Source organism: Salmo salar, chromosome ssa27 (genome assembly GCF_905237065.1).
Source record: "Salmo salar chromosome ssa27, Ssal_v3.1, whole genome shotgun sequence".
NCBI lineage: Eukaryota > Metazoa > Chordata > Actinopteri > Salmoniformes > Salmonidae > Salmo > Salmo salar.
Genome location: NC_059468.1, coordinates 41,342,756 through 41,361,266, shown reverse-complemented (window position 1 = coordinate 41,361,266; position 18,511 = coordinate 41,342,756). Strand labels below are relative to the sequence as shown.

Genomic DNA, 18,511 nt, shown 5'->3' with positions numbered 1-18,511 from the left:
AAGGGACACCGTAGAGGCAGCAAGGTGGTGCGAACTCCAAACATTTATAAGGCACCGTTTCCCTCCCCTACTGTAATATGGGATGGACGGAGGGGGAAGACCCCATTTACAACCCTTAGAGAACTAGGTTGTATGATGGCCTGGATGAAGGAGGAAAATATTCTCCTCGAGGAAACCATTCATGATCTCGTTCCAGTTACAGACAGATCATGAGATGTTCTGTGTGGAAACAGTTGATGACAAGACAATGACTGTCTTTGTCTCTTTTGAGGAGCAGGGGTGAAAGCCATTTTTAAAAGGAGTTTTCTTGTTTTTTGTCTGCTGTATTAATTGTTTCAATTGTTAATTGAAATCTGTTTTTTTAGTCGTTCCACACTAAGCCTACAATCCCTTTTTTGTTGATTTTGTAAGAGAAACAAAAGCTGTTCTACATTTAGTGAAAATACTGTACACTATTAATAAAAGTAAACACAAACTGGTGTAAAAGAACATATGTCTAAAACAAAAAACAAAAAAATCTTGTCATCTTTTCATTCTCGGCTGCTTGACCTTTTTCCCAGAACACAACGCTGGTCAAAGTTCACATATGCTATGTCGAACAAACATGCCTATATTTCTGACTTTTCATGGCATTTCAACCTGCAACGTTTGACAACTTTCAACTACTAGAAAACTGTACTACTTTCTTTCCCCACAAGATGGCGATATTTTCTGAACAGTACAAAAACTTGATATCTCAAATGAATATTCTTCATGCAGGTTGTCAATATTCTAGACAACTTGGTCCAAAGTAGAAGCTGCAAAGTTAATAACAATGAATTCAAAATCGATATCTATATATAGCTAGTAGAAAGAGGAGGAAGGGAAGCGCTATTGAGGTACACAATAGTACATTTTGGTAGACAGAAGGTGCTCTTTGGTAAAAGGGGTAAATTGGTCATCAAATAGAAAGGAGGACCAATGCACTCTTCATATAATCGATTAAAATGCCTTTATTAGTATGGCATGTTCAATAGAAACAAAGTGTTAAAAAATCCGACACGTTTGGCCTTCGTCAGGGAGAACAAAACAAAAATAATACAATGTTCTCTTTTGAACAGCTTTTCCAATTAGCCCTAATTAGAATAAGGAGTGGTTACATAATTGATTCGACAACACCTAGTAAACAATACTATACACATTAAAAAGTGAAATACTGTAGCTATGTTATCATTAAAAAAATACAACTCCAAGCTAGAAGTATCAGGACGCTTAGAAAGGTAGTTCTTATGAGAGTGAACTGTGTTTATGTGTAATCTGGGGTGTATTCATTCTGCTGTTGAAAAAAAAACGTTTCTTAAATGGAACAAAACAGGGATAAACATACCTGAATTTGTCCAATAGAAACTCTCGTTTGTAACTGATGGACTAATGATTACACCACATATATATATATCAGCTAAATGCAGGCAAGAGTGTGCGAGGCGGTATTGAATGTGTTATATAGTTTCCTGATCTTTCTTATCTCTCAGATACAGGACAGACACTCCAGAACACATTTCCTGTTGATTTGTTTTTTAATATATATTATATATATTTATATATATTTTAATATATGTTTATCCATGCATGAAGCTGTTATTCAATGTGTTTCTAGCGGCTAAAAAGGTGAAATTCAATGTTTAATCAAATATGTTTATATATATATATATATATATTTTTTTTTTATACCTTAAGGGGTCTTAAAATTACAAATCAAATAGCTAAATTATCTTTGCTATGAACATTTTGAAACAATTCCATATGTTAGTTTAGTAGAAGCCCTGGTTTAGACGTTTTAAGGATTAAAGGTTTCCATCGCATTTTCAACTCTACTTCTCACAATTAGTATTTAGCGTTATATAGCGAGTGTGCCCACTGTGGTATTTTCACGTACACTCACAGCGCTGTTGGCTAAAGCCCACGTATAGTTTACATGATGAGATTATTATTATGGACAAAATAGCGAGGTCATTTTTTATTTGTCAAACGGCAGCCAAACATCGATTATCATGTCAGCAAAATAAGACGCTCGATATTTATTGGAAAGGAGCATCAAACTCATCACCTTGCACTTTCACCACCCTGTTAAGTTCATCATCATTTGTAAAAATTTACCCGAAACCTTTTTCTTGTTTCCATCAAACCTGTCGTTAAATGTTTTTGATCCGACGTATTTTACTCACTTAAAGTGGTTAAATGTCTTCCTTGTTAGGTGGGGTTAATTCTAATACTGTTCCTCCTTTATTCACAGCGCCATCTGCAGGAAACTAGGCTAACTAACTTCCTGTGTGGTTTGAACGCACAACAAACAGTACGAGTGTTCACAGTCAATTTGCTTGAAGATTTGTATTTCTCCCTAGTTTAACCAGCAACATCCTCATCCCAACAACCAACGCTGATCTCTGAATTAAAATAAGCAAATCCAGCAATAACAAATATCAAATATCTATCTCCTTAAGCCTAACGATCTCCTTAAACGTGTGAGTTATGACAATCCTGTTTTTACTGGGTCTTATATCAACAACTGAATGTGCAGAGTCATGTTGGCTACAGCATAAACGTACTCACATATAAGCACGTCCACACGCAGGACAGGTAGCCAAGCGGTTAGAACGTTGGGTCTAGTAAAACGAAAGATTGCTAGTTCGACTCCTCGTGCCGACAAGACAAAACATCAGTTGCTTGGCGCTTAACCCGAATTGGTCCAGGGTTGCTGTCGATAACGGTTGATCCCCTGGCTGTGACCCCACTGTGACCCCACTCTCCTGGCTGTGACCCCACCACCCCGCTGTGACCCCACTCCCCTGGCTGTGACCCCACTCTCCTGGCTGTGACCCCACTCTCCTGGCTGTGACCCCACTCTCCTGGCTGTGACCCCACTCTCCTGGCTGTGACCCCACTCTCCTGGCTGTGACCCCGCTCTCCTGGCTGTGACCCCACTCTCCTGGCTGTGACCCAACTCTCCTGGCTGTGACCCCACTCTCCTGGCTGTGACTCCACTCTCCTGGCTGTGACTCCACTCCCCTGGCTGTGACCCCACTCTCCTGGCTGTGACCCCACTCTCCTGGCTGTGACCCCACTCTCCTGGCTGTGACCCCACTCCCCTGGCTGTGACCCCACTCTCCGGGCTGTGACCCCACTCCCCTGGCTGTGACCCCACTCCCTGGCTGTGACCCCACTCTCCGGGCTGTGACCCCACTCCCCTGGCTGTGACCCCGCTGTGACCTCACTCCTGGCTGTGACCGCACTCTCCTGGCTGTGACCCCACTCTCCTGGCTGTGACCCCGCTGTGACCCCACTCCCCTGGCTGTGACCCCACTCTCCTGGCTGTGACCCCACTCTCCTGGCTCTGACCCCACTCTCCTGTCTGTGACCCCACTCTCCTGGCTGTGACCCCACTCTCCTGGCTGTGACCCCACTCTCCTGGCTGTGACCCCGCTGTGACCCCACTCCCCTGGCTGTGACCCCACTCTCCTGGCTGTGACCCCACTCTCCTGGCTGTGACCCCACTCTCCTGGCTGTGACCCCACTCTCCGGGCTGTGACCCCACTCCCCTGGCTGTGACCCCACTCTCCTGGCTGTGACCCCACTCTCCTGGCTGTGACCCCGCTGTGACCCCACTCCCCTGGCTGTGACCCCACTCTCCTGGCTGTGACCCCACTCTCCTGGCTGTGACCCCACTCTCCTGGCTGTGACCCCGCTGTGACCCCACTCCCCTGGCTGTGACCCCACTCTCCTGGCTGTGACCCCACTCTCCTGGCTGTGACCCGCTGTGACCCCACTCCCCTGGCTGTGACCCCACTCTCCTGGCTGTGACCCCACTCTCCTGGCTGTGACCCCACTCTCCGGGCTGTGACCCCACTCCCTGGCTGTGACCCCACTCTCCTGGCTGTGACCCCACTACCCCACTCCCCTGGCTGTGACCCCACTCCCCTGGCTGTGACCCCACTCCCCTGGCTGTGACCCCACTCTCCTGGCTGTGACCCCGCTGTGACCTCACTCCCTGGCTGTGACCCCACTCTCCTGGCTGTGACCCCACTCTCCTGGCTGTGACCCCGCTGTGACCCCACTCCCCTGGCTGTGACCCCACTCTCCGGGCTGTGACCCCACTCCCCTGGCTGTGACCCCACTCTCCGGGCTGTGACCCCACTCCCCTGGCTGTGACCCCGCTGTGACCTCACTCCTGGCTGTGACCCCACTCTCCTGGCTCTGACCCCACTCTCCTGGCTGTGACCCCACTCTCCTGGCTGTGACCCCACTCCCCTGGCTGTGACCCCGCTGTGACCTCACTCCTGGCTGTGACCCCACTCTCCTGGCTGTGACCCCACTCTCCTGGCTGTGACCCCACTCCCCTGGCTGTGACCCCACTCTCCTGGCTGTGACCCCACTCTCCTGGCTGTGACCCCACTCCCCTGGCTGTGACCCCACTCTCCTGGGTGGCTGTGACCCCACTCTCCTGGCTGTGACCCCACTCTCCTGGCTGTGACCCAACTCTCCTGGCTGTGACCCCACTCTCCTGGCTGTGACCCCACTCTCCTGGCTGTGACCCCGCTCTCCTGGCTGTGACCCCACTCTCCTGGCTGTGACCCCACTCCCCTGGCTGTGACCCCACTCTCCTGGCTGTGACCCCACTCTCCTGGCTGTGACCCCGCTCTCCAAGGGGGAGTTTGGATATCAAACGCAACCTTTCCATTTCACACGTGCATAATACACACTTGTACATGTGTGAAACTGTAAGCGCCCACCTAAGTATTACACACACACTCACATTTCACTGAACAATGTCGTTTTATTGCAGGGTGTGTATACGTAGCGTTTCAGGTGAAAGGTGTAACATACATTAAATCCAAACTGCATGGTGTTAGTGTCCAGTTCACTGGTTACAAATGACTAAAATGTTACATGAATTTGAAATATTCCCAAATATCCCCAAGTCCATTTGAAGTAACAACCAACCAGCACCAACCAGAACCAACCAGACAACCAGAACCAACCAGCAAAACACAATAGTAAAGGAGACTAAAACAACCCACTGGTTGAATCAACGTTGAATTGCCGTCTGTGCCCAGTGGGAAGTGTCCAGAGTCTCCACGTTCCCTCTACAAGAAGAAACACATGTAGATATTCATTATGTGACAATGCATAGCTTTTTTTTTTTTTTTTTCTTCCTTTAAAATGACAATTCACAGAATAGCTCTTCTCTTTTTATCTTCGACCATAATACACTATTCTACAGAAATGAATAATACAAAACGTAGAAGGACTCCAACGCAGCTGGAAGGGCCTTTACATACCGTATACTGATTTCCTTTGCATTTTATTTTCCTTCCAAATACTTAACATTTTAACTTCTTTCTTCTTCTACTGTATAAACAGTTCTGAGATCAATTCTTTTCCTTTTCCTTAGTTATGTTCTTCTTCTATGCTTTTCCTTAGTTATGTTCTTCTTCTATGCTTTTCCTTAGTTATGTTCTTCTTCTATGCTTTTCCTTAGTTATGTTCTTCTTCTATGCTTTTCCTTAGTTATGTTCTTCTTCTATGCTTTTCCTTAGTTATGTTCTTCTTCTATGCTTTTCCTTAGTTATGATCTTCTTTTTCAAGACAACAATGTCAAGCTTCAATTTCAGAGAAAATAGGTGCCGCCTTACATACTGAGTTCCAGACTGAGTTCCAGACTGAGTTACAGGACTGAGTTCCAGGACTGAGTTCCAGGACTGAGTTCCAGGACTGAGTTCCAGACTGAGTTACAGGACTGAGTTCCAGACTGAGTTCCAGACTGAGTTACAGGACTGAGTTACAGGACTGAGTTCCAGGACTGAGTTCCAGGACTGAGTTACAGGACTGAGTTCCAGGACTGAGTTCCAGGACTGAGTTCCAGGACTGAGTTACAGGACTGAGTTCCAGGACTGAGTTACAGGACTGAGTTACAGGACTGAGTTCCAGGACTGAGTTCCAGGACTGAGTTCCAGACTGAGTTCCAGGACTGAGTTCCAGGACTGAGTTACAGGACTGAGTTACAGGACTGAGTTCCAGGACTTCACACAGGAACGATGAATCCTTGGAAGGGACTGACGATAAAAGAAAGACAGTTATATGGTAGTTGTCCTGTTGATGAACCATGCTCCAGGGACCTGAAGCCTAGCTCTCAGAGGTACCACCTAGGATTTAGCATAGAATTCTAACAGGGTTGGGTTGGTTCTCTATCCAGTCAATCACATTATGTTTGTTGTTGAAAAGGCTGTGAATATCTGTGAATATCTGTATAAATTAAACAATTACACAGTGAAGTAAAACCATTTTTGTTTAAATGAAGAAAAAAAGTACAACATCAATGAAAATCCTCATGAGACAACTTCTCTACCTTAAACTATAACTTAATAGACTTCTCTACCTTAAACTATAACTTAATAGACTTCTCTACCTTAACCTATAACCTAATAAGAAATAATGTAACACAGTGACATAGATATTTCAGATGGGAGTGACGTGGCGCAGAGGAAGGCTAGTACCGTCTGTACTGTAATATGGCCAGGAGTTTTCCCTGTCAATGGAACGGGTATAACTTTGGGGCGAAGGTATGAACAGAGGCAGAATGAGGACGAGAAAGATTTCAGAAAAAGGCAGGTACTGTAGGCTACCTGTAAAACAAATGGTACACACCAAACACACAGCCTTCCTTGCAACTAATGAGTAAGAAATATACAAACAAACAAAAATGTCAGATCTGACACATACAGTGTATTCGGAAAGTATTCAGACCCCTTGACCTTTTCCACATTTTGTTACGTTACAGCCTTATTCTAAAATATATATATATATATATATATATATATATACTGCTCAAAAAAATAAAGGGAACACTTAAACAACACAATGTAACTCCAAGTCAATCACACTTCTGTGAAATCAAACTGTCCACTTAGGAAGCAACCCTGATTGACAATAAATTTCACATGCTGTTGTGCAAATGGAATAGACAACAGGTGGAAATTATAGGCAATAAGCAAGACACCCCCAATAAAGGAGTGGTTCTGCAGGTGGAGACCACAGACCACTTCTCAGTTCCTATGCTTCCTGGCTGATGTTTTGGTCACTTTTGAATGCTGGCGGTGCTTTCACTCTAGTGGTAGCATGACAACACACACAAGTGGCTCAGGTAGTGCAGCTCATCCAGGATGGCACATCAATGCGAGCTGTGGCAAGAAGGCTTGCTGTGTCTGTCAGCGTAGTGTCCAGAGCATGGAGGCGCTACCAGGAGACAGGCCAGTACATCAGGAGACGTGGAGGAGGCCGTAGGAGGGCAACAACCCAGCAGCAGGACCGCTACCTCCGCCTTTGTGCAAGGAGGAGCAGGAGGAGCCCTGCCAGAGCCCTGCAAAATGATCTCCAGCAGGCCACAAATGTGCATGTGTCTGCTCAAACGGTCAGAAACAGACACCATGAGGGTGGTATGAGGGCCCGACGTCCACAGGTGGGGGTTGTGCTTTACAGCCCAACACCGTGCAGGACGCTTGGCATTTGCCAGAGAACACCAAGATTGGCAAATTCGCCACTGGCGCCCTGTGCTCTTCACAGATGAAAGCAGGTTCACACTGAGCACATGTGACAGATGTGACAGAGTCTGGAGACGCCGTGGAGAACGTTCTGCTGCCTGCAACATCCTCCAGCATGACCGGTTTGGCGGTGGGTCAGTCATGGTGTGGGGTGGCATTTCTTTGGGGGGCCGCACAGCCCTCCATGTGCTCGCCAGAGGTAGCCTGACTGCCATTAGGTACCGAGATGAGATCCTCAGACCCCTTGTGAGACCATATGCTGGTGCGGTTGGCCTTGGGTTCCTCCTAATGCAAGACAATGCTAGACCTCATGTGGCTGGAGTGTGTCAGCAGTTCCTGCAAGAGGAAGGCATTGATGCTATGGACTGGCCCGCCCGTTCCCCAGACCTGAATCCAATTGAGCACATCTGGGACATCATGTCTCGCTCCATCCACCAACGCCATGTTGCACCACAGACTGTCCAGGAGTTGGCGGATGCTTTAGTCCAGGTCTGGGAGGAGATCCCTCAGGAGACCATCCGCCACCTCATCAGTAGCATGCCCAGGCATTGTAGGGAGGTCATACGGGCACGTGGAGGCCACACACACTACTGAGCCTCATTTTGACTTGTTTTAAGGACATTACATCAAAGTTGGATCAGCCTGTAGTGTGGTTTTCCACTTTAATTTTGAGTGTGACTCCAAATCCAGACCTCCATGGGTTGATAAATTGGATTTCCATTGATTATTTTTGTGTGATTTTGTTGTCAGCACATTCAACTATGTAAAGAAAAAAGTATTTAATAAGATTATTTCTTTCATTCAGATCTAGGATGTGTTGTTTAAGTGTTCCCTTTATGTTTTTGAGCAGTGTATATATATATATATTTTTTTATTTTCTTCTTCTCATCAATCTACACACAATACCCCATAATGTCAAAGCAAAAACAGGTTTTTCAAAATTGTTTAAAATGTATAAAAAATAAAACAACTGAAATATCACATTTCCATAAGTATTCAGACCCTTTACTCAGTACTTTGTTGAAGCACCTTTGGCAGCGATTACAGCTACGAGTCTTCTTGGGTACGACGCTACAAGCTTGGCACACTTGTATTTGGGGAGTTTCTCCCATTCTTCTCTGCAGATCCTCTCAAGCTCTGTCAAGTTGGATGAGGAGCGTCGCTGCACAGCTATTTTCAGGTCTCTCCAGACATGTTAGATCAGGTTCAAGTCCGGGCTCTGGCTGGGCTACTCAAAGACATTCAGAGTCTGGTCCCGAAGCCACTCCTACGTTGTCTTGGCTGTGTGCTTAGGGTCAAACACACAGCCACTTTCCTGCCGGAAAGTGAACCACTCTGAGGTCCTGACCGATCTGTAGCAGGTTTTCATCAATGATCTCTCTGTACTTTGCTCCGTTCATCTTTCCCTCGATCCTGACTTGTCTCCCAGTCCCTGCCGCTGAAAAACATCCCGACAGCATGATGCTGCCACCACCTTGCTTCACCGTAGGGATGGTGCCAGGTTTCCTCCAGACGTGACGCTTTGCATTCAGGCCAGAGAATCTTGTTTCTCATGGTCTGAGTCCTTTAGGTGTCTTTTAGCAAACTCCAAGCGGGCTGTCATGTGCCTTTTACTGACGAGTGGATTCTGTCTGGCCACTCTACCATAAAGGCCTGATTGGTGGAGTGCTGCAGAGATGGTTGTCCTTCTTCCATCTCCACAGAGGAACTCTGGAGCTCTGTCAGAGTGACCATCAGGTTCTTGGTCACCTCCCTGATCAAGGACCTTCTCCCCCGATTGGTCAGTTTGGCCGTGCGGCCAGCTCTAGGAAGAGTCTTGGTGGTTCCAAACTTCTTCCATTGAAGAATGACGGAGGCCACTGTGTTCTTGGGGACCTTCAATGCCGCAGAAATGTTTTGGTACCCTTCCCCAGATCTGTGCCTATCCTGTCTCGTGGCTGTACGGACAATTCCTTCTACCTCATGGCTTGGTTTTTGCTCTGACATGCACTGTCAACTGTGGGACCTTATATAGACAGGTGTGTGACTTTTCCAAATCATGTCCAATCAGTTGAATTTACCACAGGTGGGCTCCAATCAAGTTGTAGAAACATCTCAAGGATGATCAATGGAAACAGGATGCACCTGAACTCAATTTAGAGTCTCATACCAAAGGGTCTGAATACTTATGTAAATAATGTATTTCTTTTTAGAATTTTTAGTACATTTACAAACAACAAAAAAAAGCCTGTTTTCACTTTGTCATTATGGGGGTTTTGTGTGTAGATTGATGAGGGGAAAAAAAAGGTTATTTAATCAATTTTAAAATAAAGGCTGTAACGTAACAAAATGTGGGAAAAGTCAAGGGGTTCTGAATACACTGTGAAGGCCACTGAGACACAGTAGCTTCTCACTACGCTATAAGCTAGTCTTCTTAACTAGTCTTCTCACTACGCTATAAGAAACCGCTCACTGAGAAGCTTATCGCGACCGTTGTTGTTGCCGTCTATTAGACGACGAAAAGCAGGGTGTGTAGTAGTGTATGTCATTAGAAAGAAATGATTGAATCACTAACAGCATAATAGTTATTGAATGATCGTCAGTCTTTAGAACGCCCGCTCAGACGCCTTTGTCACAGGTCACGACCCCATTCTTTACTGTGAGAGGACGGACAAACGAGTCAAACTTTATTCTGTCCTTAAACCCTGAAGTTCACAGCTTTACTTTCAAAAAAAATAAAAAATTAAATAAAGGTTATAGGCCTACTGTAGGTACTTGCAGCAAGCAACATCAATTCTCCCTTTCTTTGTTTCATATTTATAGGCTGTAACAGATAAATAAACAAAAATCTAGAAATACAAATCAAAGGTGATGAATCTGTCTCCAATCAAGAGGCTGAGTTGAAAATGACAAACGTTAAAGATTCATTCTAATTCAACCAACTTCCATCATGTTGAGACTTTTTCCACAAAATACATTTCTAACAACAACAACAACAAAAATGAATGATCTCCCTTTTCTTTCCTTGAAGGGCTTCCGAAGACACACCTCAACAAAGACGCCATTATTATTATTATCAACCACAGACACGTGAAGCTAAAGTGTGATTCACTACCGGTACAACATAAGCTACTAACAAGGCTACTGATTGGCTGACGGAGGGTTCTGGGGGCGGGGTCGAAGTGAAGGCGTGACATGGTGGGGGAGGTGTTCCAGCCAGGGTGCGTTTCCATGGCGCTCCAAATCCTGTGTCATCAGGGTTGAGCCGTGGCGGGGGCGATGATGTCACACCGGCATCTCGGCGGCGGTGTCGGAGAGTCCGAGGAGTAGGGCCTCTTCTGGCGTCAGACCGCTCTTCAGTGTCCGTCTCACTACACACACACACACACACACACACACACACACACACACACACACACACACACACACACACACACACACACAGAGCAAAGTATCATTATACTGATCCTAGAGAGTTACACAGTGAGCAGGTTTTTGTTCCAGCCCAGCACTACTACTAACAGGATAGAATAAAAGTTGTCGTGCAGCCAGAGTCTTATGATTGGTTCCTGGTGTGAGTAAGACCAAACATGATTGGCTGTGAGTGAGTGAGTGAGTGAGTGAGTGAGTGAGTGAGTGAGTGAGTGAGTGAGGACATACGTGATTTGCGGTTGGCTCGTGACCTCCTCCTCTCCCGGGGCACTGCCCTCTGACTGGGGCCCTGAGTGGCTGACCTCACGATGCGATTCATGATCTCATCAGCCTCATCGTCACCTGACCTCTGAGACTCCACCGACGAGGGGGGTATCGGTGCCTGTTGTACACGACCTGATGGAGGGAGGGAGGGAGGGTAGGGAGAGAGATGGAGGGAGGGTGTAGAGAGAGAGAGAGAGAGATGGAGGGAGGGAGGGTAGAGAGGGAGAGATTGGGATGGAGGGAAGGTAGGGAGAGAGAGAGATATGGAGGGTAGTGAGAGAGAGAGAGAGAGAGAGAGAGAGAGAGAGAGAGAGAGAGAGAGAGAGAGAGAGTGAGATGGAGGGAGGGAGGGTAGGGAGAGAGAGAAAGAGAGAGAGAGTGAGATGGAAGGAGGGTAGGGAGGGTAGGGAGAGAGAGAGATAGTGAGATGAAAGGAGGGTAGGGAGAAAGAAAGAGAGTGAGAGGTTTAACGAACATAATCATGTCTTACCTGCCTGTGTGTGTGTGCGTGCGTGCGTGCGTGCGTGCGTGTGTGTGTGTGTGTGTGTGTGTGTGTGTGATCTCCCTCACCCCCTCGGCCTGGCCGTGACCTGGTACGTGTGCGTAGCCCCGGCACCCCTGATGTCTCTCTGTCGCTGCCCTGAAGGCTGGTCTTCAGTACTGCCTTCATGAATTCATGCTCTGCAGCATCCTCAGCATGGCCCAAACCCTGAGGCTGCAAGCTCTCCACCCCGCCAACAGGGGCACTAACATTCTGCCCTGCAGACTAGAGAGAGAGAGAGAGAGAGAGAGAGAGAGAGAGAGACAGAGAGAGAGAGAGAGACAGACAGACAGACAGACAGACAGACAGACAGACAGACAGACAGACAGACAGACAGACAGAACTGGATGAAACCTCTCAAACAGTACAGAATAAAAACTAGCTTCACAGGTGTTTCTTGGCGATAACAGTACTATCGTTGTTAGATAGATGACTACAACACACAGTCCAGGGTTGACAAACGTTAGAGAGACATTAGACAGGGGTGGGGGAGGTCAGTGAAGGGAGAGTCATGACAGCGGACACACGTTCATGCATGTGCAAAGACACGCACACAGAAACAGACTGTGATACCTCTATTTCCTCTTCTTCATCAGACTACGGGGGAGGAGGAGGAGGAGGAAAGAGCGAAGAAGAGATTAGAAGAGAAGAATGAAAGAGATAGAGATGGAGGGAGAAGAGAAACAGAGAAGAACAAGCAGAGAAATGAAGGAGGATCCTCCATATGTGACCCTTTCTGGATTTACACTGAGAGTAACCTTTAACCTTTCAACTACAGGGTTCACTTCACACACACACACACACACACACACACACACACACACACACACACACACACACACACACACACACACACACACACACACACACACACATACACACACACACACACACACTTCCTGCATATTGTCCTCCAACATTTTGTTCTCAATTACATACTGTATTCATCAGCAATTTCTACAGAGATTAGAGAAGAAGATTAGAGAAGAAGATTAGAGAAGAAGATTAGAGAAGAAGATCAGAGAAGAAAATCAGAGAAGAAGTTTAGAGAAGAAGATCAGAGAAGAGGTTTAGAGAAGAAAATCAGAGAAGAAGATTAGAGAAGAAGATTAGAGAAGAAGATTAGAGAAGAAGATTAGAGAAGAAGATTAGAGAAGAAGATTAGAGAAAAAGATCAGAGAAGAAGATCAGAGAAGAAAATCAGAGAAGAAAATTAGAGAAGAAGATTAGAGAAGAAGCCTTAATTAGAGTCTTCAAACACTCGTATGATGTTACACATTAGTTTAACAACTAGTATATAATCTATGGTTTATATCTAGTATTTAGTTTAACAACTAGTATATAATCTATGGTTTATATCTAGTGTTTAGTTTAACAACTAGTATATAATCTATGGTTTATATCTAGTGTTTAGTTTAACAACTAGTATATAATCTATGGTTTATATCTAGTGTTTAGTTTAACAACTAGTATATAATCTATGGTTTATATCTAGTGTTTAGTTTAACAACTAGTATATAATCTATGGTTTATATCTAGTGATTAGTTTAACAACTAGTATATAATCTATGGTTTATATCTAGTGTTTAGTTTAACAACTAGTATATAATCTATGGTTTATATCTAGTGTTTAGTTTAACAACTAGTATATAATCTATGGTTTATATGTAGTGTTTAGTTTAACAACTAGTATATAATCTATGGTTTATATCTAGTGTTTAGTTTAACAACTAGTATATAATCTATGGTTTATATCTAGTGTTTAGTTTAACAACTAGTATATAATCTATGGTTTATATCTAGTGATTAGTTTAACAACTAGTATATAATCTATGGTTTATATGTAGTGTTTAGTTTAACAACTAGTATATAATCTATGGTTTATATCTAGTGTTTAGTTTAACAACTAGTATATAATCTATGGTTTATATGTAGTGTTTAGTTTAACAACTAGTATATAATCTATGGTTTATATCTAGTGTTTAGTTTAACAACTAGTATATAATCTATGGTTTATATCTAGTGTTTAGTTTAACAACTAGTATATAATCTATGGTTTATATCTAGTGTTTAGTTTAACAACTAGTATATAATCTATGGTTTATATCTAGTGTTTAGTTTAACAACTAGTATATAATCTATGGTTTATATCTAGTGATTAGTTTAACAACTAGTATATAATCTATGGTTTATATGTAGTGTTTAGTTTAACAACTAGTATATAATCTATGGTTTATATCTAGTGTTTAGTTTAACAACTAGTATATAATCTATGGTTTATATCTAGTGTTTAGTTTAACAACTAGTATATAATCTATGGTTTATATGTAGTGTTTAGTTTAACAACTAGTATATAATCTATGGTTTATATCTAGTGTTTAGTTTAACAACTAGTATATAATCTATGGTTTATATCTAGTGATTAGTTTAACAACTAGTATATAATCTATGGTTTATATCTAGTGTTTAGTTTAACAACTAGTATATAATCTATGGTTTATATCTAGTGTTTAGTTTAACAACTAGTATATAATCTATGGTTTATATCTAGTGTTTAGTTTAACAACTAGTATATAATCTATGGTTTATATCTAGTGTTTAGTTTAACATGGATTTTGTGATTTTTGACTGTTTTAAAACTCTTACTAGCTGTTCTTACTAGAACACAAGGGTTCTTCGGCGTGCGCGTGCGCGCGTGTGTACTCACGGGCGCGTTGACGTCCATGATCATCTTGCCGCGGGTCTTGTTGCGTTCGCGGTGGTCGGCTCGTTTCTGTTTCTGCTGCAGGACGCGGTCGCGGGTGGTCCGGTACTCCAGCGCGAACTCACTGAGGATCTTACTGAACCGATGGACACTGATCTCCCTCACACCGTAGGCTGGGTGGCCCAGGTACAGCAGAAACGCATGGAACCTAGAGGAGAGGGCATGTTAGTGCAGACACCACAACAAATTATCCCTTTCAGAAACATTTGGAGTGAGCCCTGCATTCCACATCTAGTACAATTCACTAATATAATTCACTAATACAATTCACTAATACACTTCACTAATACACTTCACTAATACAATTCACTAATACAATTCACTAATACACTTCACTAATACACTTCACTAATACACTTCACTAATACAATTCACTAATATAATTCACTAATACAATTCACTAATACAATTCACTAATATAATTCACTAATACAATTCACTAATACAATTCACTAATACAATTCACTAATACAATTCAGTAATACAATTCACTAATACAATTATTTTCAATTAGCATTGCAAGAAAATTCTCCATCCTGGACGTTTCTAAATTATCAGCAAAAAGAAACATTTAAAACCAGTTTGGATATTATTATTATTATATTTTTTTACGGATCTTCAAAAAAGTTAACTACCTTTTTAATGCAATGCATAAGTACCATGCCTAACATGCACCACATCCTGCCTGGGACAGTTCAGATGGAAGGACTGGGACAGTATACTGGTCAGATGGAAGGACTGGGACAGTATACTGGTCAGATAGAAGGACTGGGACAGTATACTGGTCAGATAGAAGGACTGGGACAGTATACTGGTCAGATAGAAGGACTGGGACAGTATACTGGTCAGATAGAAGGACTGGGACAGTATACTGGTCAGATAGAAGGACTGGGACAGTATACTGGTCAGATAGAAGGACTGGGACAGTATACTGGTCAGATAGAAGGACTGGGACAGTATACTGGTCGGATAGAAGGACTGGGACAGTATACTGGTCAGATAGAAGGACTGGGACAGTATACTGGTCAGATAGAAGGACTGGGACAGTATACTGGTCAGATAGAAGGACTGGGACAGTATACTGGTCAGATAGAAGGACTGGGACAGTATACTGGTCAGATAGAAGGACTGGGACAGTATACTGGTCAGATAGAAGGACTGGGACAGTATACTGGTCGGATAGAAGGACTGGGACAGTATACTGGTCGGATAGAAGGACTGGGACAGTATACTGGTCAGATAGAAGGACTGGGACAGTATACTGGTCGGATAGAAGGACTGGGACAGTATACTGGTCAGATAGAAGGACTGGGACAGTATACTGGTCAGATAGAAGGACTGGGACAGTATACTGGTCGGATAGAAGGACTGGGACAGTATACTGGTCAGATAGAAGGACTGGGACAGTATACTGGTCAGATAGAAGGACTGGGACAGTATACTGGTCGGATAGAAGGACTGGGACAGTATACTGGTCAGATAGAAGGACTGGGACAGTATACTGGTTAGATAGAAGGACTGGGACAGTATACTGGTCAGATAGAAGGACTGGGACAGTATACTGGTCGGATAGAAGGACTGGGACAGTATACTGGTCGGATAGAAGGACTGGGACAGTATACTGGTCAGATAGAAGGACTGGGACAGTATACTGGTCAGATAGAAGGACTGGGACAGTATACTGGTCAGATAGAAGGACAGGGACAGTATACTGGTCAGATGGAAGGACTGGGACAGTATACTGGTCAGATAGAAGGACTGGGACAGTATACTGGTCAGATAGAAGGACTGGGACAGTATACTGGTCAGATAGAAGGACTGGGACAGTATACTGGTCAGATAGAAGGACTGGGACAGTATACTGGTCAGATAGAAGGACTGGGACAGTATACTGGTCGGATAGAAGGACTGGGACAGTATACTGGTCGGATAGAAGGACTGGGACAGTATACTGGTCAGATAGAAGGACTGGGACAGTATACAGTTCAGATAGAAGGACTGGGACAGTATACTGGTCAGATAGAAGGACTGGGACAGTATACTGGTCGGATAGAAGGACTGGGACAGTATACTGGTCGGATAGAAGGACTGGGACAGTATACTGGTCGGATAGAAGGACTGGGACAGTATACTGGTCAGATAGAAGGACTGGGACAGTATACTGGTCAGATAGAAGGACTGGGACAGTATACAGTTCAGATAGAAGGACTGGGACAGTATACTGGTCAGATAGAAGGACTGGGACAGTATACTGGTCAGATAGAAGGACAGGGACAGTATACTGGTCAGATAGAAGGACTGGGACAGTTCAGATAGAAGGACTGGGACAGTATACTGGTCGGATAGAAGGACTGGGACAGTATACTGGTCAGATAGAAGGACTGACAGTATACTGGTCGGATAGAAGGACTGGGACAGTTCAGATAGAAGGACTGACAGTATACTGGTCAGATAGAAGGACTGGGACAGTATACTGGTCAGATGGAAGGACTGGGACAGTATACTGGTCAGATAGAAGGACTGGGACAGTATACTGGTCGGATAGAAGGACTGGGACAGTATACTGGTCAGATAGAAGGACTGGGACAGTATACTGGTCAGATAGAAGGACTGGGACAGTATACTGGTCAGATAGAAGGACTGGGACAGTATACTGGTCAGATAGAAGGACAGGGACAGTATACTGGTCAGATAGAAGGACTGGGACAGTATACTGGTCAGATAGAAGGACTGGGACAGTATACTGGTCGGATAGAAGGACTGGGACAGTATACTGGTCGGATAGAAGGACTGGGACAGTATACTGGTCAGATAGAAGGACTGGGACAGTATACAGTTCAGATAGAAGGACTGGGACAGTATTCTGGTCAGATAGAAGGACTGGGACAGTATACTGGTCGGATAGAAGGACTGGGACAGTATACTGGTCGGATAGAAGGACTGGGACAGTATACTGGTCGGATAGAAGGACTGGGACAGTATACTGGTCAGATAGAAGGACTGGGACAGTATACTGGTCAGATAGAAGGACTGGGACAGTATACAGTTCAGATAGAAGGACTGGGACAGTATACTGGTCAGATAGAAGGACTGGGACAGTATACTGCTCAGATAGAAGGACAGGGACAGTATACTGGTCAGATAGAAGGACTGGGACAGTTCAGATAGAAGGACTGGGACAGTATACTGGTCGGATAGAAGGACTGGGACAGTATACTGGTCAGATAGAAGGACTGACAGTATACTGGTCGGATAGAAGGACTGGGACAGTTCAGATAGAAGGACTGACAGTATACTGGTCAGATAGAAGGACTGGGACAGTATACTGGTCAGATGGAAGGACTGGGACAGTATACTGGTCAGATAGAAGGACTGGGACAGTATACTGGTCGGATAGAAGGACTGGGACAGTATACTGGTCAGATAGAAGGACTGGGACAGTATACTGGTCAGATAGAAGGACTGGGACAGTATACTGGTCAGATAGAAGGACTGGGACAGTATACTGGTCAGATAGAAGGACAGGGACAGTATACTGGTCAGATAGAAGGACTGGGACAGTATACTGGTCAGATAGAAGGACTGGGACAGTATACTGGTCAGATAGAAGGACTGGGACAGTATACTGGTCAGATAGAAGGACTGGGAATACTGGTCGGATAGAAGGACTGGGACAGTATACTGGTCAGATAGAAGGACTGACAGTATACTGGTCAGATAGAAGGACTGGGACAGTATACTGGTCAGATGGAAGGACTGGGACAGTATACTGGTCAGATAGAAGGACTGGGACAGTATACTGGTCAGATAGAAGGACTGGGACAGTATACTGGTCGGATAGAAGGACTGGGACAGTATACTGGTCGGATAGAAGGACTGGGACAGTATACTGGTCAGATAGAAGGACTGGGACAGTATACTGGTCAGATAGAAGGACTGGGACGGTATACAGTTCAG

The 18,511-nt window shown here is 44.4% G+C and overlaps 1 protein-coding gene across 5 annotated transcripts in view; it reads right to left on the bottom strand.

The window, feature by feature from the left end:
• Positions 1-10,202: 10,202 nt before the first annotated feature.
• LOC106570731 (FH1/FH2 domain-containing protein 3) overlaps positions 10,203-18,511 on the bottom strand; it is a 191,231-nt gene continuing 182,922 nt past the window's right edge. For 4 of the 5 annotated variants that reach the window (XM_045709312.1, XM_045709313.1, XM_045709309.1 and 1 more), the window contains 5 exons: positions 14,498-14,702; positions 12,364-12,387; positions 11,820-12,015; positions 11,214-11,381; positions 10,203-10,924 (listed from right to left, as the gene is read on the bottom strand). In XM_045709312.1, the coding sequence (XP_045565268.1) occupies positions 10,839-10,924; positions 11,214-11,381; positions 11,820-12,015; positions 12,364-12,387; positions 14,498-14,702 (679 nt within the window). In that variant the 3' untranslated portion in view covers positions 10,203-10,838. The remainder of the gene's footprint in view (positions 10,925-11,213; positions 11,382-11,819; positions 12,016-12,363; positions 12,388-14,497; positions 14,703-18,511) is intronic. The other variant, XM_045709310.1, reaches the window with a different exon arrangement.